Source organism: Xiphophorus couchianus, chromosome 5, assembly GCF_001444195.1.
Source record: "Xiphophorus couchianus chromosome 5, X_couchianus-1.0, whole genome shotgun sequence".
In the NCBI taxonomy this organism is placed as follows: domain Eukaryota; kingdom Metazoa; phylum Chordata; class Actinopteri; order Cyprinodontiformes; family Poeciliidae; genus Xiphophorus; species Xiphophorus couchianus.
Genome location: NC_040232.1, coordinates 14155698 through 14180859, shown reverse-complemented (window position 1 = coordinate 14180859; position 25162 = coordinate 14155698). Strand labels below are relative to the sequence as shown.

Sequence of the window (25162 nt, the reverse complement as noted above, 5' to 3'; positions counted from 1 at the left end):
GTGTGGTGCACATTTACAAACAAAATAAAATGCAGCTGATTTCTTTACTGTAGGGACAAAGTTATAGATGCATTTTAACAAGGGTGAGGTTATGGGACAGTATCCCAAGCTTTGAACATTTAGCAGAACACAGTTTAGCCAATGGAGACGGTTTGGCGTAGCTGCAAAACTTCCAAAAAGTGATTAGCAAACTGGGTGACAAGAGCCTTAATTGGGATAAAATACTTTTGAGTGGTAAAAAGTATTACCACTCAAAAGTAACTGCAAGGCACTTACTTCAATTACATACTAACTATGAAGAAGCTACAGAGATCCAAATCAGTAGATAAGTCGCTTTGGTCTTTATGCTAAGCTAACACTGAACATCCTCCTGAACACACACAATGAGAAATGGCGGCGTTAGCATCGAGCTATGTGGATTGTTTTCTTCAGCAGCAGTTGGGAATTTGGTTAAAGATGACAGATAGAAACATTCAATAAAATAAAACCAAATTTGTAGTTGTGACTTGACTTAACATGAAAAACTTCAAGAAGTGTGAATATATTTGCAACGTGCTGTAATTAATAATAATTTCCAAAATAATATAAACACAAGCTTTATGTTTCACTACTGCAAGAAATGTCATTGACAGCTACATCCACCTGTGCTTACAGATTGCTACTGATGAGGACAGCGGCGTCTTGTTGTACAAGGGTGACAATGATCACATCGCAATGGAGCTGTACAGGGGGCGTCTCAGGGTCATCTACGACACTGGATCCTACCCGCCTTCTGCAATATACAGGTTTTTGCTCAAGAACATGTCTAACATCCAGAGACTGTAATATGAGAGATGTTGCCTCAATTTCTCTCTCTCTCTTTCTCAGCGTGGAGACGGTGAATGATGGTAGTTTCCATTCTGTGGAGTTAGTAGCAGCTGACCAGACGTTGTCACTGTCCATTGATGGCGGACCACCCAAATCCATTAGCTCCATCAGCAAACAGTCCACGCTCAACCTAGATTCCCCACTTTACCTGGGAGGTAGGAACTCACACTGTCTGTGTCTGTGGATGTGTCAGGAAGAGTCACTGATCTACTAACAACTTACCGCATGAATAACATCACAAGATAAATAACAATAACTGCTGATAAAAACAAGACAGTTTATCAAAACCAAGATACAGTTGATTTTAAAATTAAAAACAACAAAAGATGTCTCTAAACTAAATGTCTGGTTGAATTATCAATGGGCCACTGAGAGGCTTCGCTTTCCTAAACAGAGGACTAACCCCCAACCAAAGACCTTCATATTATTTTATTTACATCCACTGTTTTGGTATTGTGCTTATTTTCCAGATGCACTGGAGATATTTAGATTATCCCCAGCTCTGTGATCTGGATTGTCCCATATTTATAATATTGGGTCACACATGGCTCGATACTTGGATGTCTGATATTGTTTTTGTATTTAGTGCCCCTTAATTTAACTCTTATTTAGCAAAAATTGCTTTCCATTTAATGCAGATTGTAGTCAGATTTTAGATCCACCTGTGGCGATTCTCTGTACAGGAATGCCAGAGCAGGCATCAGCTTCTGGCGGCCTTTCTGCACTGCAGCTCAGCTCCGGAGGCCGTAACGGCACCAGCTTTCACGGATGCCTCCGTAACCTCTACATCAACGGAAAGCTCCAGAACTTGGGAGCCGGGCATGACCAAAGCTCTCCAGGTCCAGGAACTTTGCGGAGCTACAGACAGTGGCTGGGAAACGGGGTGGAGCCAGGCTGCCAGCCGTGCCAGAGAGGTGCCTGCGTCCAAGGCGACTGCCACCCAACGGGTCACCAAGGTTTCACCTGTACCTGCCATCCTGGGTGGACTGGGGCTCTGTGTGACCAGCAAGTTAGCAATCCTTGTGATGGAAACAAGTGAGTGCGATTCAGGTTCTGCAGCATATTGAAAATAAACTAGCAAAGTCTCATCCATTCTCAATTTTATTCCCTGTACTGTCTCCCTCCTCCAACATACAGGTGTATTCATGGTACCTGCCTTCCAATCAACTCCTACTCCTACTCCTGCGTTTGCCAGCCTGGTTTCGCTGGTGTTCTCTGTGATGTACAGGACCTGGATACAGCTAACCCCTGCAGCCTGTCTCGCTGCAAACACGGCAAATGTCGAGTGTCAGGCCTGGGTAAAGCATACTGCGAGTGTAACAGCGGATACACAGGGGAGGCATGTGACAGAGGTCAGTAAAGTGACGTTAATAATAATCATCATAAAACATATAAATGTGTATGTGATTGTCCATTAACAACCTAATGAACCCTTTTTATTGAAGGCATTTGTTTTAACTAAACTTCTTCTAATCCAGTCTTACCCAAATGTCTTAAATTGTCTCTAACATTGTTTTTCTTGCTTTTGTACTAACTCTGCTAACATTTCCACTTCTTAAACTTAGCATCTTCTGAGCTTCCTCTTAATCCCACACGGGGGGCTACTCAGGTGAGATGACGTATAATTATATTGTCATCTTGAATTAGTTTGTTCTAGATTCACCGAGTATATAAAATAGAATATTTAGTTTAGTCTTGTCAAAAACTAAAGATTAAACGTAATGTTTAAAGAACATTCATGACATTTATAGTGTATAAAGATTCTAAAGCATCGCTTATAAACCTGAAACTATTTTGCAGACATAAAGATTAATTTTCTTTTCTTTTTTTTGTTACAATTTTTCAGTTCTTTGCATCAAACCTTTTTCACAATAAACACAATATTGTCAAAAACATTTACTTACTCCTTCAAATCCTTGAGTTCAAGCGTTTTCGTTGTATAAAATCAAGTATGTACGATGACTGATTCCTCAACCATTTGTGAAAGAATGGATAGCTTTATGGAGCTCTGTAAATTTCAGGATTGTAATGAATGGATGGAACCAGTGCAAATCGCATAATTTTCTTGCTACCAATCATTCAGTGTTTGCATCATTCACACCGTTTAACAAATGTCATCGTTAATTCACAAACACATTCTGTTATTTACAACAATTACTAAACGGGTGAAAATGGAGCAGGAAGAAGAAAAAATCTTGTATCTACCTGCCCTTTTCTCAGTCGTTGCAGAATCATTTTTTCTGGCCGTCTTTTACTTTTTTTAAGACTAAATGATTTGTTTTCTTGTAATGTTTTGAACTTATTTATAGTAGAGCATTTTCTCAACTCCCCATCCAAACTGTTCCTTAGTTTTTCTCCATGCACTGAAATACACATTTGTTTTTATAGTAGTACACACTGTTTTACTTTTGAAATTGAAATTCTACTTCCTTTTTGGTATTTATATTACTTCATTTTAAGACAAAGAACTTTTGGAAATTAATTAACAATACCTTTCTAGCTTTAAACATAACTAATAGCATTTTAAAATTAGCCAAGTCGAGATAGTTTCGAGATATTTGACTGAATAGACAATTTATTAATATGTTCTCTAGAATTCACTGAATATAAAATTCTCATAGCTTTCTTTTGTGTCACCTACAGAATAGTGTTGGTTTAACTCTATTCCTGCAAGAAAACAATAGATAAGTAGGCATCCTTAAAAAACTCTGGGTACTTAATGATGTATTTTGTTGCAGAGGTGGCCTGCCGAGGGGAACGGGTCAGAGATGTCTACCAGAGACAGCAAGGCTACGCGGCGTGCCAAACCCAGGAGAAGGTCTCCCGTCTAGAGTGTCGAGGCAGCTGCCCGGGGGGAGCAGAGGGACAGGGCACCTGCTGCACCCCCCTCCGTAGCAAACGCAGGAAATACACCTTCCAGTGCACTGATGGGTCTTCTTTTGTCCAAGAAGTGGAAAAGGTTGTCAAGTGCGGCTGTACAAAGTGTTCTTCGTAAAACAAAAGAGAAGTTGTTTTTTTTGGTTTTTTTGACAGAGCTCCTGCCATCCTTACCTGATCGCTCATCTGTTCGTGTTCCCTGTGAGGAAACTCTCCACACCCCAGGAGTATTATTCCAATACTCCTGGAATAATACTCCAGGAGTATTATTCCCCAGCACCCTGATTTTTTTTTTAAAAGCCCCCAAAAAAGTAAAAGAAAAAAAAAGAAAAAGAAAAACACAAGAAAAACAAATAAAAAAATAGCTACCTTTCCTGTCAGTGCTGGACTGATGACCGATGCTTCCTCTGGGGGAATTTTGAATTGTATTGTAAAATACAAAAGCAGACTTATTTTTATTATGAAGTGGGGAAAAAGACAAAAAAAGAAAGACTTTGTTCTTCATCTACTTCTTTTTGTTGGTCGTGATAGCTCCAGTGGTGCCACAATGTTTTTATTCCCTGGAGAAGCGGCGGCTCACCACTTTACAGTAGACGTCCTGCGTCCCGTCTCTGAGTTGTGCATCTTTTGAGTAACTGTAAATGGTAGTACTACAAACTCACCACTAGGAGGAGCTGCCTTAAAGCATGGCACGGAGTGGGCAGCGATTACCCCCCACATACACACAAACGCAACTCAGAAACCACCACAGGCTCCATCAGCAGACCTGCTGAATCCTCTGTGACTGTGTGCATGATCGTACACACAGCTGCTTTCAATCTCCTGGCTCTTTTTGCGGCTACTGAACAGCACACACACACACACACAGACACACGCATGCACCTGCAGAAAAAAACTGGTTAACTACACAGCTCTCTGTTTGTGTACCCCCACCCCCGAGTCATGAATGACAAGTATTTATTGTATCATAAATACCTGTACTTATTCACTAGATCCCCATGTATCAGCCTGAGTCTTTTAATATATATTAATTTATATTTGTCCTTATTTTTGTATTAAAAAGACATACTCTGTCAAGATAGCTGACTAACAAAAATGGTGTCCTTTATTTTTGGTGTAAGAAAAGTTTTGTTTTGTTTTTGATCACTGAAACCTTTGTGCTTGCCAGAGACCTTAGTTACATTTTAATCTGCAAATGTGACGTGAAGACATTGTATATTTTTGTCGCGTTTCCTGAGAGTTTGTACTGTGCCATTACCAGAAGGTTCTTTATATTAGAGTATAAATGTATAGATTTCCCTACCTATGTACTCCACACAGACTTTGTGAGTAGCATTGACCCTAGCGGATGCATAGAGAACTCTTTTTACCTTTTTAACAAATTTAAAACATACTGTGACTTTTTTCTAAATGAAACTACTTTGTTAGCCCCTTTGGTCTCAGATGTTAACATGTTGCTGCTAAGTTTTTTGTACCGTAGACTTGGATCCTGATCTGTATGTTATATAGAGCTTCCTGCTCCTTCCTGTTTGGGGCTGCCTTGTGTAACAGATGAATATGACCCCTCACTCCTCCATCAACTCCTCTCCACATGTGCATTGTGCTTTTTATTCTCCCTCTCTCTTCATCCCTAGACTAATGTCAGTTTCCTGACTGATGTTTGTTTATTAAACACAATATTTACCTCACATTTCTCATCTTTTCCTTTCTTGTTGCCAAGCTCTGTGTGAGAGATCATCCCTGCAACTCATCGAAGACAATTATTACAAATTGGAACCCTGGTAGAATTTGTTATGTTTGGTTTTATTCTCACTGTACTTCTTTTTCATCACCTGTTAAATATTTTCTTTTGTAACATTAAAACATTTTACCCTGTTTGCCTGTTCTTAATCCCTTACAAGAGTATTGAAAAACTCTTGACTCAACATTTTATAAAATTACAACCACAACCATATTAAATTATGTTTAATATATTTTATAATTATATGTGATGGATAAACACAAGTAGTGCATAGCCTGGAAATCATTTGGAAAGTCTGTTTGGTTTTGTCTCTCAAGTTGTGTCCATTATTCTGTGCAAATTAGCTTAATGTACATCAGACTGGAAACACAGCATTTTTCTGAATTTGTTAAAGTTCCTCAATTGAAATGAGATATTTGACATTTTAATACTTGAATATACTTTGACTCTCACACCATAATAATGCCACTAAGATATGTACAAGAGTTTGCATGTTCAGGATGATGGGAAGTAAGTTTTCCACCTCAGGTAGAGTTTTTGACTTACATTATTTGTAATGTAACATTAGACACTTGGCAGCAATCACCCAGAATATCACTAGTAAAGATGTGTAAAGAAAACAAGAGGCAAACTTCAATTTATTCAGCCATTTGTTGCAGTAACATAACCTGACACAGAAGCTTTGTAAAAAAAAAAAAAAAATCCAGCCATTGTTTTTGTTTTTTTAATCCTGTTTGACTTTCTTTACATTTGTATGTTTATTTACAAAAAGGTTTCTCTTTTTATTGTATTGTAGCACAAAAATTGTTGTGCTGCTCAAGCCTCATCAAAAATCTGTTTAAATACACTCACATCTGAAAAAACACAAAGTAACATTTTCTATTGAAAATATAGCAAGTTTTTCTACAATACGTAGTTTGAAGGTGCTTTTCATCTCTTCCAATGAATCTTTAAGCTTTATGCATATGCTTAATTAAGTCTCTAATACTTTGTTTTCTCTTTAATTTTCTCACTGCTACCTGTTTAAAATCGGTCCAAACTTCCAGCTATATATTTATAATACACTGTAGTGTAGTGCCATCTACTGGTGAGCTGTTTAAATACAGCTCCTCAGCGGTAAAACAGAAGGACTGCAGACTCAGTCATCTCCTTGGAGGCACTCCAGCCTTGATCTCTTCCCAGCCTGTCCCAGTCAAAAGATGGAAAATCTCCACATTGGTCTGGGTGGAAATATCCTCCTCCTCCTATGCAGTACTGGACATACAAAAACACAGGATTGTTACATTGTTCATCATCTGAACAGCAGCAGACTCGGACAGAAAGCAGTTGAGACTCACATGTTCGGAGTTGCACCCTCTGGGTTTGACCCCAGAGCAGATAGCCATGGCTCCTAGTTCATTGTTTATAGCTCTGAATGTGATGAAGCCTGGATCAAACTCCTCTTTTTTGTGAAACAGAAATGAAAACACAATTTAAAGTTTAAGTGTTCAGTTACATGGAATCAAACAAGTTTTTTTGTTCTGTTTACTTCTTGAACTTGGTCCATATAAATTTCTGGTGGACTCCATGTTTCCATGGTCATACACAATGGGAATCGCTGGTCCTCTGTTGGAGCATGAGCCAACGTTGTACCTTACTGGAAATTGCTGCAAGAATGTGATAACTTTGTCAGTAATTCATGTAGACTAGTAGGTTTGTGAACATCAGAAACAATTTCAGTTTCAGCTATTGTGCCTTACCTTGAACAGGTTGAAGAGGTTTCCCCCATAAAGACGAAGGAATCTGTTTTCAGTGTGGTAGCGGAGAATGGCTGCCAGGTTCCAGTGCTCCATCGGGAAGTTGTTGGGAACGTGCCACACAGACACATCTTCAGCAGCAATGTCGTAGTAACCTGGATTCTGGAACCACAAACTGCATCTGTCATTATGGCATAGGAGGATTTTATGAGATGCACAAAGAAAAAATACTGTATAATTGTCAAGCAACAATTAAGGACTATATTTTTTCAAATAAGACTCTAAAAGGTGTGGCATGTGTTGATCCTCCTTTACTCTAATAACTAATAAAAACTGCATAAAACACCAATAAAATACATATAATTTCATCATTTAAATATGACTATAGAGCACAGCACTATAAATTCTGACTAAATCAACTCCAGTCAGTGCTTTCAAAACCAGTTTAATGGTTATGGGTTTCCAATCAGTGCGGAGGAGTCCAAGTCACATATCAGCTCAAAGAAAATCCTACTTATTGCTACATTCTTACACAAACAACAGCGCTGACTGGAAATATAATGTTGAGAATATTCAGTCTGCTTTCTGAAGTACTGTTCTTCCTCAAGAATAACCTGCGTACTTTGTAATCATCAGATGTGGCACTTTCTACTAAACCAAAAGTGTTTCTGTTGGACCAGTTTCCATCTCCATCAGGTAGATTTGGATTGTTACCCTGCTGACTGGACCAGCGATCACCCACAGTGCATCTTCCATAAATGCTGTTTTCATGGACACTGGCCACCAGAGTCCAGCCACCTCCAGCAGTGTTCATGTCGCAGAAAGTCTGATATTTCATCCCATTAGCTGTGGTCAGGTAGTATATCCCATCTGGAAACATGACATCAAATTAGATCCAGTAACTCATAATTTGATTTTCTTATTGCTGGCTGTTTATTCTAAACATGCTCTGGAAGTTATTACATTTTAAATTAAATAAATTCAAAAATGTTTAGGCTTGAACAGCAATATACCTCAACAGGCCAAGCATTCCTACCTTCTCGTTCACTGTGATTATCCAGAATTTCTTTACAGCTCCGTGCAATGTATTTGAATCTGTCGCTCATTCTATGCAGCTGTTCAAAGTTTGTCCTGGTGAGGTTCTCTGTGTCTTCCATGATACCTCCAGGGAGGTCAGTTGCTTCAGGTACTGAAAATAAGGTCAGATTTTAAAAGATGTAAAGGAAATAAATGTTTGAGGAAATGTTTATTCTCATGAGCTACACTTTACCTTCTTGTGGAAAGACATCTATAGGCGATCCATTCTCCAAGATCAGAAAAATCCCCAAAAATAAGAGAGTACGGCTAAGCATGTCTGCAAAATAGAACGATTTAAAGTTTGTGAAAAAAACCACCATTTAATTTTAACCATTAAAATGAAAACAATGCAGAACTTTTCCTCCAAGAGGACAAGTCTTACATAGAGTTAAAAAAAAATAAAGATTCATACCTGTTTCCTTATGCACGTTAGCTAGAAAACAAATGAAACGTATTCCTCAGATTGTTGTCAGTCGTACCTCTCAGCTATACACTGGTAACCATATATAGCTGATTAATGGTCACACATATATGACTGTATATATATGTGTGTAAGCTAATCTTTGTACTTTGAGTAATGAGCTTTTGGCAATGACCTTATTAATTCCTCTGACTTCCTGGAGACAACAGTGTCCTAATTCTGTCAGAGGTCTTATCTTGCTTTGACCCAGTGTCTAACTAGTTTCAAGATACAGTGTTTCTACTGCTTATCATACATTAATATCACTGTCTACTACTGAATGATCGTGTTACCAGTGGCTTATAGTGTTGGAACATGCTAAACTGTATCCCCATCTTGACATATGATCTTTTAGAGGTCAATATAAAATTTAGGGGAAAAAAACCCAAACAGTAAACTTCAATCCCATTAGAAACATGACCTAGTATATCAAAATCCCATAGACTAGAAACCAATATGGAGAAACATAACAAAAAAATCTAAATCTGTTAGATTCTCCACCATGCATATGTAACTCCACCCAACCTCAAACAAATTGGCTCTAGCTCCTCAGAGCTTTGCTGGAATGGATGTGGGCAAAAGGGACATTACTCCAAATGTTGTGGTATTGTTCAGATATGAAACTTTTCTGAAATCAAATTGTTAAAGCTGCTTCTATTATGCTTAGTATAAATTTTATTGTTTGTCCAGCTGTATGTTTGTTAAGCAATAGAGCTGCTGAATTTCAAATATAAAATGATTATAAATTAGCCAATCTTGCACTTCTTACAGCAAAGAGGACTGTAGTGTTAAATTACAAAATCCCTAAGGTAAATTGTTTTGCAATTGAAAAATTGGTATATGAATTGTATGACAAGTCATACAATTCCATAGCCATGTATAGCTATGGAAGCAGCTATACATGGCCCAACGGATATACAAAAAAAATTTTTTTAGCTCTGCTCATATCAAAATATTGAAAAGTATTGTGGCAGAAGATTGACTCTGAGCACTTCTAATCCAGAATTATCAGATTATAGATGTATTACAAATGTTCTGTGAGTAAATTGGTCATGTGTCAGGGAACTGTGGTTGTGTAGTGGTGGCTGCATATACAATACTTGTGTTGTATGCATAGATATACATAATGCCATGCCTCTATTGTCTCTGGGACATGGCCGATATAACAATTAACAGGTCCATGCATGCATAATGTCTGCAGAATGTGATATGCTGCAACAATGTGGATAATGTTTCCCCACTCCCCTTATTACCATCCCATAATAAGTACAAACTCTAGACCACAAGTTGTACCTAAAGGTGAATGGGAAAGAAAATGAAGTGATAATTGGATTTTAATTTAACAGAGACATCAAAATATGATATTTAGCCCCCTTTTCTCTCATATTCTTGAAACAAACTGAATGCCACCAACTTCCTTTAGAATTCACCTACTTAAAGTGCCAAACCTTTCAGTGGCAATACGACGCAGCTGTCCTATGAACGTCTGGTGTCTGTTAGAGAACATAAGTTAATAAACACCACCATAAAGGTCAAGGAACAAAAAAATATGTCACTGATAAAGTTGTGGGGATGTTTATTAGATTATAAATTATAATTTATAATCTCACCATATAAAGCAATCTTAGTTTCATGGTTTGAAGTGTGTGTGACCTCTGCTTCCAGTGAGTGGGTGTGCCTGAGGCAGCTGTTTGCTCTAACGCCCAAGAGCAATCCACAATGCAATGTCATAAAAATCTGAGCGCTGATCCCTGATGGTACCATCAATTACACTTAACACAAATCTAATGGGACCCCCCCTTTCTGTGCCCCCTCTTCCTAACGTGGTAAACCAGCTCCACTCATTCTCAGAACATCACCTCCATTTTCCCTCAGATGAACTGACCTTGTCCAAGTCGCACCTCCATTATTTACTTAATAAATGTCAAAACCTTAATTTGGTCTCTGAGAGGTTTCTTGAAATGGGTCCAAAAACTAACCCCAAACATGACAATGACAAGCTTTGCTGATCTCTAAACACTGTTCAATCCATTATGCAGTAAAAGTAAAGTCCATGGCAGAGCTGCAAGAACGCCAAGACATGGTTTTCCTCACAGGCTGGCTAAGAAGAGCATTACTTACAGCAGCAATCAAAAGTTTCCATAGCTGGGGAGGTATGGAGAAAATGCATCAGTTGCTCTTCATAACTAGTAGAGGCAAACTCCAAAAAATACTTGCAAATGTAATCTCATTAAAAGGTGGTTTTACAAAATATCCACTCTGAAAACAATTCTGGGGAGCAGGTGCATTAACTTATTTATAAAATAGAAGTATGCATTTTTCTTAACACTTCATAAAACCTGACATTTCAATTTTCCAATGTTCATAACAATGTGATTGTTTTAGATGGCGTAACTAACCATAAAATCAAAATCATACCTTGTTTCTGGAACATTCACTTTTCCAAGAATCATCATTTATAAACTTGTGTTCTGGATGCAGAGATGGTTTTAGAAAGGCATCCATTCCTGGCTTTAATTCAATAAAAAGCACATAAAAATGTTAAGTCTTTCAAGCTGTGTTCATGTTCATCAGATCAGGGGAAGTTTTGAGCCACCAGCAGAGGTCAACAAACACCAGGAGGTATAAGACACACAAATTAAATTTGTAAGTGAAACATATGCATGTATGAAGGTATTTTAGGAGCAGAACTCCTAAATGCTCTAAAAATGTATTTGAAACAAGTTTTTCTTTGTGTATTTTTTTAAAAAACTTTCTGAGTATTGCATAAGATTATTATTCTTATTAGTGGAGCAATTGCCAAAAATTCACATCTTCAAAGTTAGCCAAATAATGTTGTTAAATAAACAACAAAAAAGACAAAAATGAGACAGAAACAGCCTCAAAAGAATGTCAGCTTAACTAGTTTAAAAGAAATCACTGAAGATATGAGAATATTTAAAATAAATAACTAATATATGGCAAACAAAGACAAGACACAAAATTACCACACACTCAGAACAGCGATAAAAAGATGCAGAATTATCAAAATGTAGACTAAGTTAACCATGATGGTAAAAATAAATAAATAAAATAAAATGAAAAGATGAAAAATAACTAAAACCAGCTGCTAAATCAGAAAATGTAAAATAAAAAAAATAAAAGAAAACTACAGAAAAGACCAGTTTGTCCTCAAGTCAGATGAAATAATCATCAGCTTGTGTTTCTTGCATCCAAATGGCTAAGAGTGACATTGCTTCCCTAATCCCTCGTTACAACTTGTGGTGTGGTCCTCACTTGTCTGCAAGCTTTCTGTATAATCCCTCAATAAGTACAAGTCAGGAACTCACCACCCAGGCCTTCTTGTGACTTGTCTTTGAAGTAAGCAGAAGTGTAGAAGTAGGACACCCTGCTGTTCCAGAGCTGTTTCTGTGGGACCGGCGGCCATATGCACGCATCTGCACAGCAGTACTGGCACCCTGCTGACCTGAACCCAAGCGCCTTCATCACTGATCATTTTAGATAAAGTGTCCTGGTCTGTTAGCAAAGCTTTTTGGTGACAGAATACACAGGTTGACTGAGTAATGTGATGAGTAAAATAATATCAGTATTAATTTTCCCTGCTGTGTCACTGTCCATTGTGGGTTTTTTACCGGTCAGTGAATATAAACCCAATATGATCATAGTCTTATGACCATACTGTAAGAAAACCATAATAGTTTGGAGCTTTTCATAATGCCTTCCTCCAAATATAAAGGATTATATCACAAACAACTGCAATCAGTTTTTTAAATCATACAGATATATACGTACAACCTTTACAATATGTGGTTAATAACCCTTAAAAACTTTATTATTTTCTTCGGCATAATTCTGGCTGAATATTTCTAAAGTCTATTCACCAGAAATTGTAGAGTTCATTTAAATTTGTTGGTTTTCTGGTATCAAGTCTGGCTTTTACGAACGGTCCACTTATTCTAATGGTAGGTTTGAGCTCAGGATCATTTCAGAAACATAATACAAGCCTTCTAGTATTAAGTGTTAGTTTGTCATATGATGATTCCATCAATAATTATTTGCTTTTTTTAAAAAAATAGTTTATTAAAAGCCCAATAATAATAACTTTTATGACCATGTCAAGTTGATGTAAACTTCTGTAAAGTGGATTTGGCATCAAAAACAGTCAGAGCCAAAATATTTGGTGTGACATGTCTCAGTGGAAAAAATAGACATCATTAGGCCACCTGTTCAGATGACAGACCTGCCATTGGTCATTAATCAAGAAGCAGGAATTAGTTTTCTCTAACTGAGAGAATATTATTGTCTAAATGCCAGCATCAGTGATTGTGATGGCAAATTTTGGGTTTACACATTTATTCATGTTGTGTGTTCTGTATTGTTTCATTAATCTTATGCCATACAGTTTTTCTGAAGTGTTTTTGCTCATAATTCTGGTACTTCTTTATCAGCCAGAACTGTTTTGTTCAACTTGCGTGAATGAAAGTCTGACAGCCGCTGCCACTTCTCACTTGAATGTACTGGTTCACAAACTCTGCTCTTTCCCTCCGAGTGTGTTCCTGTGTCGGCTATTTTTAGTAAGGTAGAAGGACACTGTTAGAGTGGGATGGCAGGCTTTCTGATGCCTCGCACTAATAATTCAGCTTCCTCAGGCAGTAGTAGAAATGAGAGCCGACAGCCAGCGGCACCCAGCTGGACCATGTAGAAACCCTAATCTTAAAACCAAAAGTGTTGTAAGCTCCTCCTGATCCTTTTATATTTTTTTCCAGCTCTCTGTAGATAGAAAAAAATCCTATGAAAGTATTTTTGACTGTATCCTTTATTTAGAGAATCACAAACCTTAACAGAGGTTATTATATTATTATATATTATTATATTATTTATTATTATTTATAATATTATTTATTATTATATAGTCACAATGAGGTCATGATAACTTCACTGATGCTACTTGTATCATGCTCAGAATGAGGGACTGGTGCAAAGTCAACATCATGCAATCAATAGAAATTGTAATGTAATTGACTTTGAATTTGTCTGTATGGCTGGAATAAATGGACTAAATATTTATTAATTTAAATAGACAAATGAGTTTACCATTTTCTCTCTGTGCTGTGTCTGAAACACATGAGAGCTTTAATAAATCTCAGATCACCTACATGACAACTTACAGGAGCTTCTTAAGACAGGCTTAGTAAGATTTCTTTACGAAGAAGTGAAATGACATAAGTGCTGTCTTTTACTAGTTGTAACAATAGAAATATGTTTTTGTTTTAAGCCATTCCTCATCATTTTTTCTATTTTTATTTGCACAGTACTACTTTTATAATAGATGCTTCCTTTCTGTAAGGATGTTGCCTCTAGGTAACCTACATGCAACATCTGCACACTTTTAAATTGCATTTGACCCTTTTTTAAAAACTAATCCTCTTTGATATGGTGACCATTCTTACACACCATCCATGCCTGCAGCTGAAGGATGTAGGTTACAGGCCCATTACACAGTGAAAGCCACGTGAATAGATGTGCTCAACATTAGTGCACAGTTTTTTCTCACTCCTCTATTACTCAGAACAAAAAATCATAATCCCCAGTGCCTGGCAGAAATAACTCTCTTTATAAAAAATGGACTTCAGATCTCCCATCTAATTGCTGCTGCAACAGTTGAAATAGGAAAGTTAAACAGAAATCCTAATGAAATTGTGATGGTGGTTGCCACATGGTACCATCATTTCCCTTGTTTTGTTTAGTCATTGCCTTCTCAATACTAACACCAGGGTTTCCCTCAGTGTATTATGAGCCTGGCGAGCCACCAGGCTTAGCATTGTTAATTTATTTCAGTTTTTTTTTAAATAATTGCCCTTTTTGAAGACTTTATATTTGATGTTTAGGCATTAATCTTTCCGTCTTCAAATAAGACATAACTATCAAGTGACATTTTCAAATTTTCTGTCAACTGTGAACATGTTTTACCTCAAAAACATGACAGGCAGCTGGATGACTGCCCTAGCAATACGTGCATTGAGTTTATCAAGTTTTCTGGGGAAAACCTTGAACACGTTTCAGAAAATTAAAACCTGTCCAACCGTGACCCAAAACACATCAACACGCATTTAAGCCAAAGGCAATTTTAAACCAACTTTTATGATTTCAATCATGAAATAGTAAAATTTTATTTGGAAGGATCATAGCACTAAATAATGTCCAAGAGAAATTTAGAATCTACCCTCTGAACAATAAAACCTGTAAAAATCAATCTCTGTGAACTTTGTTTTGAAAAGTCAGAGGAATTGCTGTTTCTCAATGAGTAAGCAGACACAAGTCTATTTGCTTGGTCAATAAATGCACTTTTTTGACTGCATTTGCAGATAAAATCTTGTCATGTTTGGGTAACGTCCCTACGATCTGGAGGCCTTCAGGAAAGCCATAAAGTAGATTTTGTAAAAATAACTTTTATTCTTTAGATTGTGTGGTAAATGTATGAGTTTAATAACTTATTTTTGTCTATTTTGAGTTGAAACAAAAGCGTTTAGTAAAAGATAAAGTGATATTTTTTTTGTCTGTTCTCATAGTAACATAATATTTAAGTAGAAATACCAGAAAATCACGAAACATTAATTTTTAAAGTATCTGTTAATATTTCTGTCCTATTTCAACTATAGAATCATCTTTCATATTTTACCAGAACAAAGAGCCCTAACAAAGAAAAATGAACCTTTGTTAATTAGTAGAGAGTTGATCTGTGGGCAGCCTGAGAGAGCTGCGCTCCTTCGCTCCACTTTCTAGCAGAAGTGGCATCACTTCTTGTGTTTTTGAGTGTTGTCAGCGTAAAAGCTTCTATGTTCTCACTGGTCAGGAAAGCTTCCACAGGAACAACCTTAAGGTACAAATTATTCATGCTGGTTTCTCTCAGGGTATAGGAGGAGGGTACACAGAGTGCACAGTGCAGCTACCAAACGGCTCAACAGATGGGTGCCCATGTGAGTCACTTATATAATCCCATTTCTACAGATTCAGAAACAGAAATGACCTGTAATGTGTCTTGCTGCATGAGTGGGACGGGAATGCAAAGGTAAGCTTTAATTCACCGGTGAACACAAGCTACTAAAAAGCTCATGAGTAGATGGCATCAAAAGGTTTCAACGTTCTGCTGGGAAAGCTAAATGGACTGAATTTTTTTAGAGCTTTTCTGGTCATACTGATCGCTCAAAACTGTTGTTCAGTCATTCCCACTCACAAACATTCATGCACCAATATGAGGCTCAGTAGAGGTTGAGTTGCCCTGGTACCAGTAATAAGCATGGACTTAAACACACATTTGTTCAATTTCAAAACAACTACTCCACCCACTGAGCCACAGTCATCTCTGAGGCCTGAGCATAAAAGTGTTTTATAGTTAAAAACTCAAATTAACAATAACATTCAAGCACATCCAAATAACTGAACTTGCACGGACCTGCAATACATAACTAATTTTTAAATCAATATCTTTCCAAATTCTTACAAACTTTGTTGCTTAATCATTATAGTCAGTGGTCTATGCTTCTCTTTCAACCTTATTTTATTTTGAAAGCACTTTACAATGTTTTCTCACTTATTTAATCATATATTCAGCAACTTTTACAACACACATCACACTCCACAGGAATTTACATATTCCTCTCTGAATATTGTGCCTTGCAAATTCAAAAATGTTCAAACAACTTGAACATTTTTGCATTTAGTGAACAAACATATTTGTAGTTTATTGAAATGCTACACAACAGAGCAACAAAAAGTAATGCAGGACCATAAAGTGGACAGATGTTTACTGGGGCTGAAACAATTAATTCAACAATTTATCTTGTTTAACTGATTACTGAAAAGATTTTTGAACTAATTTAGTAATCAAGTAAGTTAACTGGAGTATTCAGATTCAAAAGAGGCCATTTGCTTTACAAAAACTAGATATTTACATAATTACGGCTATCTAGCAGTAATTATGCCAAACTGTACCAAATATATGTACATTTGAATTTAAGGCGAAATCACCTTTGTCTGTAAATATGTTTTAGCTAAAATCCCTCAGTTCAGATTTCCTAAAGAAATGTTATGTTGTTGTATTTTAGGCAATCAAATGTTTATTTTCTTATTTTGTAAAAACTATTGGGGTTTTTTGTTTATTTGCATTTTGAATATTTCTACTATTGTATAAAAAGGTTTAAGTGGTAAAATGAAAAATCTGCAGAATGGACCATCTCTTTTATCATATTAATCAACTGGCCGTCAGAACAATCAATAGAATTATTGATTACTTTGAGTAATCAATAATTCTAAATAATTGAGTACTAAATAATTGTTAATTGCAGGCATAATACTTACACAGATTTCAAATATTTGTCTTAATAACTGTCTGAGCACTGTGGCGTGCGTTGTGCTAGGACTAAATAAAATACTCTTTCCTACTAATAAAGTCCTCTGAGCAGAGACAGGGGAAGTGGTCAGAGTTGATTGGTGCAATCCTGGAGGAAAACCTGCTAAAGGCTGCAAAAGACTTGAGACTGGCACACAGCACTATGTCTTGTTCACATAAAGTCACAACAAAATACATTTAACCTTTAAATGTCCCACATTTGATGTTCAAGATATATCAATACTTTTTCACAGAACTGTGTCAGGAACAGTGTGGGGTTTTAAGAGATGGGGATCAAACAGCCAGATAATCACTTCACTCACTAATCCACCTACATCAATGTGATGAGAGAGGATGTGGACAAAATCAACTGGAACCTTAAATTAGTATTCACACTATTATCAGATTGTTTTAGGACCTGCTGGAAGAACTGGAGGGATTTCAGTTCTCATTATGTTTTAGACGTGTCCCCTGCTCCACCTGAATCAAACACCTGAAGTGTTTCTACGCATGGCATTACAGCAGGAGCTGACAAAAGCTCTTTTCATTTGTGCGTTCAAGCAATCAAATACCTGAAGACATGAATAATATTGACCCAAAAGGACCAGAATTACCAACCCCCATCTTAAAGGGAAAGAGCTTAAATAATAAAGTAGATTAGAAAACTGCTAATTCATACATTGTACTGTTCGTCCATAAAATGCCTGGAGAAAAAAAATGCACACATTACCTACAAATGAAAGTCCAAAATATATGAAAATGTGAAGATCCCATATACAGTGTGACTGTGTCCAGAATTAAAAATGTCAGCAGTTTTAAAACATAAACTTTAAGATGTCAGATTTCCAAACTAATCAAAGCAGCTTGAAGTTTTTTCCTCAAAGTTTTATTCTTAGATTTAATCAAATGAATGTGACACCTGATGGATTAAACTGGTGGAAATTTAACAAGTCCTTAATGGCTGTCTATGTGTGAGTTAAGCTTATTATCTCTCTCTTTCTGTACCATTACTCTTCATGGCTGAACAAAAAATTTAAGTGGACGGTATTTCCAGTTTCTGAGCAGTGATACTGGAAAAAGTCAGGGACAAGAAGAGCATGAACTTTAGGACAATGATCCAGTATGAGCATCTGGTCCTGCTTGGCCACCAAATGTCACTTAAATAAATGCTGTTGAAAACCCCAGTCCAATATGAAGATCACAGAACAGAAATACCTCGGCCTATTTATGAAATTACATCATGGTCAAAAGTGTGGTGATGTAATAAATGATTAACTGATTAGGTGAATATTTATGCTATAGGGTAAATAAAAACAAAAATTAATGCAATTTGGGGAATAAAATAATTTGTAGTAACTTCAATGTATTATGTATTGAATGGCTAATAAAATAATGTGAAATCCATTATTCATAATCTGAAGTAATTATCTATTAAAATAACATGTCATTATTCATTCATTGTTCCTTTAATTGCTTCATGGTTACTGTGTCTGAATGCTCAGAGAAACCATTAGAATATCCATAGTGGCCCACCTATCTGATTGGTTTAACCTGCACAGCAAGTCAATCTAAAACAAATGATGTTAGCCTCTTCTCACATTGTTGTTTCATTATATACGACAAGCCACGACCCACAGGTCACTTCGTCCTTTCACGTCATATCGCTCGGATCACAGGCAATGTGAGCATTCAGATCATGCAGCTGGGACTGTGGAATCAAGAGGGGGTGGATTATGACGAACGTTCTTCATCAATAAAGGTTTTCTTTTACAGGGTTTCCCCAGGGCCGACCTCTGTGTCACCAATGTAATGCATGCTGTCAAAATATGTTTACTACCTTGAATAAAACTAAATTTGTTCAAGCTCAAAAATAAGTTATACCAACGTAGGGGCTTTGGTATAACTACTATTCCTTTTTTATATTGACATATTTTTGCTTGGGTTTGCATTTCACTGAGTTTATAGATGGCTCTCATTAAGTTTCACTGTGTATTTTCACTTGAGTTTTTTTCTGAAGGAGTCATCAGCAAAGAGCTGATGGATTAATGGGAAACATTTAGGCTAGGGTTAGTTTCTTTTTCTCATAAAAGTGAACAATGTTAGAAAATGTAAAAGTGTGTTGCCGCACTGGTTTAGCCGCCATATTTCTTAAACTAAAAGCGTCAAAAACAGATTGAAAACAAAACAATTCTGCATTTTTTGCATGATTATCACAACTAATGCATAAAAGTGTTAGAATAGTTATTCACGTGTTTGTTTCCAGTTTTAATTAGTTAAGGAAACCCATTAAACTACAACTACTTGTTTTTGGCTATTTGAATTGTAACACTTTTAGTCCCCCATACTTCTAGGCTATCAAGTGAAAATAAGTGATTTTCCTTTCCTTAAAGAACTTGTTTGATGGACAAAATTATTTAATATCGACTAAAAACAGACTAAAAGAAGATCAGCGTGGCTGGAAATTTTAAAATTATCTGGGTATTTGTGTCAATCGGTCTTTGTCAAATCTTTCCTCAGTGTCCGTCCCTTGTTCCATCGTGGCCCCTCGGTGATAAAACACGGCCACCGTGGTGTTTCCGCTGTCCTGACTCCCCCGCGTGTTCGTGGACACGCTCAACTTTGCCTTCAGGGTGCTGTCTCGCCTCTGTTGCCCGGCCTCGTTGTTCGCCAGCATGGTCTCCACCGCTGTACTCACCGCCGACAGAAAGCCTCCTCCGCGGCAGCGCAACAGGCGAAGGAAGGCATCTCTAAAGTCCGCGTTGAACGCATAAATAATGGGGTTTAGGGAGGAGTTACTCCACCCGATCCACACGAACACATCGAAGGTTTTCTCGCTGACACAGCAGGGGCCGCGGTGGGCTCCAGGGGCCCCTGGTCCGGGGCAGAAAGGTAAAGCGCAGTTCAGGATGAAGAAGGGCAGCCAGCAGCAAACGAAAACTCCCATTATGATGCTCAGAGTCTTCAGCACTTTGGTCTCTTTCCTGATGGAGACTCTGAGCTCCCGGTGTGACTTATTGGGGCACTGGGAATCAGGGTGGATGCTGATGCGGGACTGGTAGGAGCTGGCACCGATGTCTGTGCACATGTGCGGGAACAGCTCGGGCACGTGCGACCGGCAGCTCTGGGCGTGCTCCGCCGCGCGCTCCAAGGAAGATATTACCCGGATCTGCGTCTGGGCAATCCGGTAAATCCGGGTGTAGGTGACGATCATGATCACAACGGGGATGTAGAAGCTGATAAGGGAGGAAGAGATTGCGTAAGTGCGGCTCAGACTCGAGTCACAGCTCCCCTCGGTGCTCTCCAGGTGTGGAACCACGCGCCCGCCGGGGTCACTGATTTCCGCCCGGTGCCAGTCTAGCTGCACGGGAACAAAGGAGATCACAACGGACACTGTCCACGTCACCCCGATCATCACGAAGGCCACCCTCTTGTTCATGCTCCGCTCGTAGCAAAACGGGCTGGAGATTGCCCAGTATCGGTCCACGCTGATCACGCATAGGTTGAGGATGGAGGCCGTGGAGCACATGATGTCGCAGGCCAGCCATGTCTTACAGAAGCCGCCGAACGGCCAGAAGCCGGCCACTTCAGCCGCGGCTTTCCACGGCATCACCAGCACCGCGACCAGGAGATCCGACAGAGCCAGGGACACGATGAAGATGTTGGTCACCTTGGCGCGCAGGTGGCGGTAGCGATACACGGCCGCGCACACGGTCATGTTGCCCACAAGCGTCCAAATGATGAGCAGCACCAGGACGCATCCAGTGAGAGCTCTGTGCGCCGGCGGGTCTTCCCGGCTGCCCGCTCCAACCAGCGCCAAGCCGGTGGTGTTATTCATTGTCCAGAGCCAAAAAGGACCGCATGGCAAACTGCAAGACCTATATTAATAGGTTAAAAGCCGCACGCAGTTACAGTGGGAATGGCGCAGCATGCTGAGTCCAGACTAATCTGTGCTGCTGCTGCTGCTGTTGTGAGCGCACGGCAGATCTACAGGGGACAGCCAGGCACAACCAGCTGACTGCCCAGACGGCTCTGAGAAGGTGGTCACATGAGACAGGAAATCAGTGAGCCATTTTAGCAATGAAAGAAATAACTGCTATGCATATTTTCCCACTCATTTTCAATTCACAACTTCTCCTTTTCCTGCTGATTTATGAAGAAGATGGCAAAGAATAAAAAACACTTCACAACAGTTTATTCCTGGGATAGTTCAGGCTGTTATACGCTGCAAATCAGAAATTTGGAGGAAACCCATACACTCTATGTGTTTTATTACTTTAGACACTGTCTGAGTATAACTCTTCCAACCTGCACCCACAGGATCAGCAAATCAAGTATACTTAAACACAAACACATTTTCAGACATTAAAACATATCTGGGGATGCCTTGCAGATTGAAGCTGATTTTATTGTTCCTAGAATAAACAGGCAGTAATGCTTACAGTTTGTGTAAAAAAAACAAAAAAACAAAAATAAAAAACAGTATCAGCCCAGGGGAGATGTGTGTTCTTTAAATAATAGCAACAAGGTTTGGTTTGAGTACAGATTTAAATGATGGACACAGGGAGTACAGCACACAGCCAAGGGTGGGGAGTTCATAATCAGATTATCTCCATCATTTCTGAGAGTTTGTGCATGCGCTGATTTAGGACGCACAGAGGAATCACATCCATTTGTTGGAATGAAATTACTCTCACGTGGGTAGTCATCTTCCTGACTCTGGGTAAATGGTTCTGTCAAATACAGGAAGTAAGCTGAGTCTTGAAAAGTATTCATATCCCTTAAGTTTTTTGTGCTTCATCTTTTTTCTCGTTTACACTTTGATGTATTTTATTAGAACGTTTGTAGGAGACCAAGAAAAAATGAGCCTGCATTTGTACTGTGCCCCCTTTATTCTGATACCGCAAAGTAAAATTAAACTTAAACAAAACTCACTACATGTGGTGGAACAGTGCAGATCAGACTTGGCTCACCGCCCCTATGGTGAAACATGGTGGTGGAACCATCATGATGAGGGGACTCTTTTCTCTTGTAGAGACAAAGAAGCTAGTCAGAATGTATGCAAAGAAAAATATGGGACAATTTTAACATGTTCAAGATCACAGTGGATTGGTTTAAATCACAGTGTAAGCATGTTAGAAGAGCCTAGTCAAAGTGAAGAACCAAATTTGAGGATATTTAGCAACAAAGACTGATGATCACAGACACCTCCCATCCAATTTGACTGAATTTGAGTCATTTTCCTTAATCAGTTTCTTGATCTGCAAAAAGTCTGGCAGCTGATTTTTCACAGGCCGTACATTTTACCATCACAGCAAACAGCACATGCAAGCTTTTACATTAGCATAGTTGTAAGCTGTTATTGAATGCAACACGGAGTTCCGACCTTCTCCAGTGCTGCGTTCAGACCCAGCAGTCCCATCTCCTGCACGTATCCGACCAGACCGGACGCTCTGCGAGGGCCTTGTGCAGAACACTTCTCCAGCATCTCGCTACACTTTTGGCCACACAGCCTCTTCAGCGAGGAGATTTCCTTGTTGCATTTTTCCCTCTCCTTCAGCAGGTTCTCATCCAGGAGTTTTTTCAAGCGTTCTTCACACTCTTTCTGCTGCTCGATCTTGATCTTCAGGAACTTCAGCTCCCGTTTGAAGGCCTCGGTTCGCCGTTTCTCCACCCTCAGCTGCTCCATCTGCAGGTCCAGTTCCCTCTGACTTTCCTGCCGCTCCTGTCTGAGAAGATCCTGCATCTGCCTCTTCCTCTCCTCCTCCTTCCGGGTCAGCTCCTCCAGCCTCTGGCAGAGGTTGTCCAGCTCTCCCTCCAGGGCATCTCTCGTCATCTCCTCTCGCTGTCTGAGTGCCTGCTCCATCTGGATGTGCTGAAGCTCTCTCTCCCTCTCTTTCCTTTCATGTTCTGCTCTGTCCTTCTGGATCTTCTCCTCCATGGATCGTCTCATCTTCTTCTCCCTCTCAACTTGCTCCTCCAACATTTTGGTTACTTGATCGAGCCTCTCCTGAATATCTTCCCTCCTCTTCTTCTCCATGTCTGTCAGTCTTGCGATATCTTGCAACTTCTTCTTCTCAATCTCCTCCCTGAGGGCCTTCTCTCGTTCTTTCGCCTGCTTCTCCTCCTTCTCTTTCTCCAGCTCCAGTTTTGTCCTCAGCTCTTCCAACTCATTCTTGGTTTTCTGTTGCACCATCTCCAGCTCTTTCTCATACCACTCCTTCAGGGTGTTGTCCTGCTTATGTTTCTGCAGCTCATTCTTTTCAGTGATCCAATTCCTCTCCTCTTCCAGCTGATAAGCCAGATCTTCTTCGGCTTTCTGAAGCATTCTGCTGTTGTAGTAACTCTCTTCATTACTCAGCATCATGCTGTCAACCAACATCATCAGCTCACTGACCTGCTCCTTGTTGCTAAGATTCTGGTTATTGAAGACACAGTACCTGCCCCCGCATGCAGCCACCAGCTCAGCCAGGTCACTAGACTGGTCTATCAGATAATGCTTCACCGACATCCCCTCCTCCAGACGGTCTCCGTGGGTGAAAACCACCACAGAGAAGTTCAAAGCGTGGGAGCCCATTGCCTCCTTGATGTGTCGCACTTCCTTTTTCTCCTCCTGAGTGAATCTTCCGATCTGAATAACAATCAGGAAAGCATGAGGTCCGGGGAAGAGGAGGCTGACGCTCCTCCTCAGCTCCCGCTGGACTTCCTGCTGGGTCTGATGAGTGTCCAGCACACCAGGAGTGTCTAGAATCAGCAGCTGCCGCCCACGAAACTCTCCACTGGCCCTGTGGCAGCGCTGGCCAATCGAGGGACTGCTGAGCTTTAAGTCCAAGACCTTCCGACCAAGGATGGAGTTAGCGGTGGAGCTTTTGCCACTTCCTGTCCTCCCCAGTAAAACCATTCTGATAGTTGTGGAAGTAGGAGTTGACTTCTTGCCTTGTGAGACAAAAGGAACAGAGTTCAACAGAGTTTCAGATTAAGAAAAGGAGAAAGAAAAATATACCTTACCAACAGCGCTGATGGAAAACTGCTTAGTGAGAGACGTCATGTTGTTCCTGATCATTTTCATCCACAAACTGAGGACAGAAAAATTCTCTGCAGCCATTTAGGTGCCGTCACTGTGGGTGTGTCTTAACCTTATGTCACGTGAAAGTCACTGTGAACTATGCCCATCATCATCAGCAGCGTTTTTGGAATCAGTCTGGAGAACAACTGGCTCAATAGTCTGTCTCCAAAACACCCAACACAGCAAGTTTCTGAGAACTCACAAAACAGCAAGAAGTCACAGTCCAGCAAACGTCTGGTCAATACATACAGGGTTTGGTTTTGTTATGCTTTGTTTTTTGTATGTGTTTGTATGTTGGGCTGAGTGTGATCAAAGTCCTATTGATTCTAGCAGGTGGGATCAATAGATTGCTTTATCAAAAACGTAAGCTGATTGGCCATGTGAAATCAATGCACAGGAGGATCAGACACCCAGAATCAGCACACATACCACTGTTGTGCAAATCCTGAACATAAATTAAACTGGCCATTGTATATATTAAAAACATAAACAATGTTAATGCAACTTCCTACCACAAAATAGCAATGACAAAAGAAAGAACAAGCAATTTTTAATTATAAAATGTTTTAAAGGACTAAAAAATAATAATTTAAATGGCTAAAAGCAGAAAAACAAGGACAAAAAGCAACCTCAGGAAGTGCAGGATTGGGGTTCAGGCGATTAATTAAAGTCCTGGATCATGACTTTCAACTCATGATATTAGGTAGTGACTGCTGACAAGAAGATGTTTTTCACAATGAGAGTTTTGTAAATGAGAAGAAAGCAGTGAAACCAGGTGGTGCTACTTACCAATTACACGACTTCAGGAGTAAATTTTTGGCCAAATCAAAGTAAAAGTGGTCTGAATATTCACAAACGCCTCATTTTTTAATCTTTTTTAACTTGTAAAGTAACAATGAATACTATTTATAATTTTCTTTCCACTGCACTATTTTGTGCTACTTTGTGTTTG

At 39.1% G+C, this 25162-nt stretch overlaps 4 protein-coding genes across 7 annotated transcripts in view; 1 reads left to right on the top strand and 3 right to left on the bottom strand.

Annotated features, from left to right (window-relative positions):
- Positions 1–5621, top strand: part of slit2 (slit homolog 2 (Drosophila)) — a 104028-nt gene extending 98407 nt beyond the window's left edge. For 3 of the 4 annotated variants that reach the window (XM_028017819.1, XM_028017820.1, XM_028017818.1), the window contains 5 exons: positions 655–785; positions 868–1022; positions 1551–1902; positions 2005–2219; positions 3606–5621. In XM_028017819.1, the coding sequence (XP_027873620.1) occupies positions 655–785; positions 868–1022; positions 1551–1902; positions 2005–2219; positions 3606–3862 (1110 nt within the window). In that variant the 3' untranslated portion in view covers positions 3863–5621. Of the gene's footprint in view, positions 1–654; positions 786–867; positions 1023–1550; positions 1903–2004; positions 2220–2432; positions 2477–3605 lie in introns of all 4 variants that reach the window. The other variant, XM_028017821.1, reaches the window with a different exon arrangement.
- An 873-nt stretch (positions 5622–6494) lies between these two features.
- On the bottom strand, positions 6495–8858 carry LOC114144128 (intelectin-like). The gene is made up of 8 exons (XM_028016636.1): positions 8711–8858; positions 8492–8575; positions 8258–8410; positions 7844–8091; positions 7225–7383; positions 7014–7131; positions 6823–6926; positions 6495–6739 (listed from the first exon to the last, which is right to left on the bottom strand). Exons 2-8 carry the CDS (start codon positions 8571–8573, stop codon positions 6596–6598), a joined length of 1008 nt encoding a protein of 335 aa, XP_027872437.1. The 5' UTR covers positions 8574–8575; positions 8711–8858; the 3' UTR covers positions 6495–6595.
- A 7440-nt stretch (positions 8859–16298) lies between these two features.
- LOC114144041 (D(1) dopamine receptor-like) lies at positions 16299–21101 on the bottom strand. The gene has a single exon (XM_028016495.1). The coding sequence runs from the start codon at positions 20980–20982 to the stop codon at positions 19618–19620; it is 1365 nt and encodes a 454-aa protein (XP_027872296.1). The 5' UTR covers positions 20983–21101; the 3' UTR covers positions 16299–19617.
- Positions 21102–21531: 430 nt separating this feature from the next.
- On the bottom strand, positions 21532–24600 carry LOC114144119 (GTPase IMAP family member 4-like). Its single transcript, XM_028016622.1, has 2 exons — positions 24153–24600; positions 21532–24080 (listed from the first exon to the last, which is right to left on the bottom strand). The coding sequence occupies exons 1-2, from the start codon at positions 24247–24249 to the stop codon at positions 22504–22506; spliced, it is 1674 nt and encodes a 557-aa protein (XP_027872423.1). The 5' UTR covers positions 24250–24600; the 3' UTR covers positions 21532–22503.
- Positions 24601–25162: the final 562 nt, after the last annotated feature.

Coding starts and splice junctions, on each gene's coding strand:
- LOC114144119 (XM_028016622.1), bottom strand. CDS start 24,249: ATGGCTGCAGAGAATTTTTCTGTCCTCAGTTTGTGGATGAAAATGATC. Junction 24,081..24,152: donor GTTTTCCATCAGCGCTGTTG/GTAAGGTATATT, acceptor TTGTCTCACAAG/GCAAGAAGTCAACTCCTACT.
- LOC114144041 (XM_028016495.1), bottom strand. CDS start 20,982: ATGAATAACACCACCGGCTTGGCGCTGGTTGGAGCGGGCAGCCGGGAA.
- LOC114144128 (XM_028016636.1), bottom strand. CDS start 8,573: ATGCTTAGCCGTACTCTCTTATTTTTGGGGATTTTTCTGATCTTGGAG. Junction 7,384..7,843: donor CCACATCTGATGATTACAAA/GTACGCAGGTTA, acceptor TTGTGGTTCCAG/AATCCAGGTTACTACGACAT. Junction 6,740..6,822: donor GAGGGTGCAACTCCGAACAT/GTGAGTCTCAAC, acceptor TTGTATGTCCAG/TACTGCATAGGAGGAGGAGG.